The sequence below is a fragment of the Brassica oleracea genome, unplaced genomic scaffold (assembly GCF_000695525.1).
Source record: "Brassica oleracea var. oleracea cultivar TO1000 unplaced genomic scaffold, BOL UnpScaffold04588, whole genome shotgun sequence".
Classification (NCBI taxonomy): Eukaryota; Viridiplantae; Streptophyta; class Magnoliopsida; order Brassicales; family Brassicaceae; genus Brassica; species Brassica oleracea.
In genome coordinates, this window is record NW_013621112.1 from 1 (window position 1) to 946 (window position 946).

General features: G+C 43.4%; 1 protein-coding gene across 1 annotated transcript; it reads right to left on the reverse strand.

Annotated features, from left to right (window-relative positions):
* Window positions 1-3: 3 nt before the first annotated feature.
* On the reverse strand, window positions 4-690 carry LOC106321990 (metal-nicotianamine transporter YSL3-like; the record flags this gene model as incomplete). The annotated part of the gene is made up of 1 exon (XM_013760196.1): window positions 4-690. A coding segment is annotated over one exon (687 nt), but the record flags the coding sequence as incomplete, so codon positions are not given.
* Between the last annotated feature and the right edge of the window lie 256 nt (window positions 691-946).

Consider the following 946-nt stretch of genomic DNA (forward strand, 5'->3'; position numbering starts at 1 on the left):
TATCAAACCGGAAGCAACCGCCGGTACCATCAAACCGGCTTTAACTCTATCCCTCATGTTCCACACAAACACTATCAAACTCCCAACACACATATCCACAGCAAAATACCCTCCGACAAGAAACGGAACCGCCATAGCCATCGGCAGTGGGACCCACTTCCCAACCTTCTCCGGCGACAGATCCCTAACGACGTCCGCCGCCACCGCAAACGCGAAGAATCCATAGCAAAGCTGTAAACAATGCAGAGGCAAAGCAGAGAAACCTTCAACTCCAAGAATCGCCATGTTTCTGTAAACCAAAGCGTAAGGAGCTTTATACTCTCCCTCAGGGTTTCCGACATCGAAGGCTTTGTAAAACAGAAAGAATGAGAGAGGAGCCACGATGCAGCCGATCCCCGTCCCGATTGCTTGGCTGACAAGCATCGACCGCGGTGAAGTCAACGTCAAATGTCCTGTCTTGAAATCGTGCATTAGGTCGGAAGATATCGAGACGATCGATTTTATCAACCCGCATCCGACGAGTCCTGCAACGACACCGTTTTGTTTCCCTGACATTGCGGCTAAGATGAAGAGAGCGACTTTACCATAGTTATAAGCCATGTTCATGTCTGTTAGTCCTGCTCCATAGGCGTTACTGAAACCTAGAGATGGAGCTATCATGTAAGCTACTACAATGAAGTACCATTTGAGCTGAGTTTTATGGAGATTGAAACAATTACGGGTTTGGAGCTATATGGTATGAATAACTAGATTGTGTACAAGTTAGTTTATAAAATATATTATAGAAATACTTGTGTCTAGAAATTTATTTATTCTCTTAATATGTACACAATCCAACTGCTGCAACCCATATGGGAATGCTGTCTCTTACAAAGATCTCATCTCTTTTGAGATTTGTAATAGATTGTTTATCATTCCGGCAAATCTAGTAAGTATATATATATAT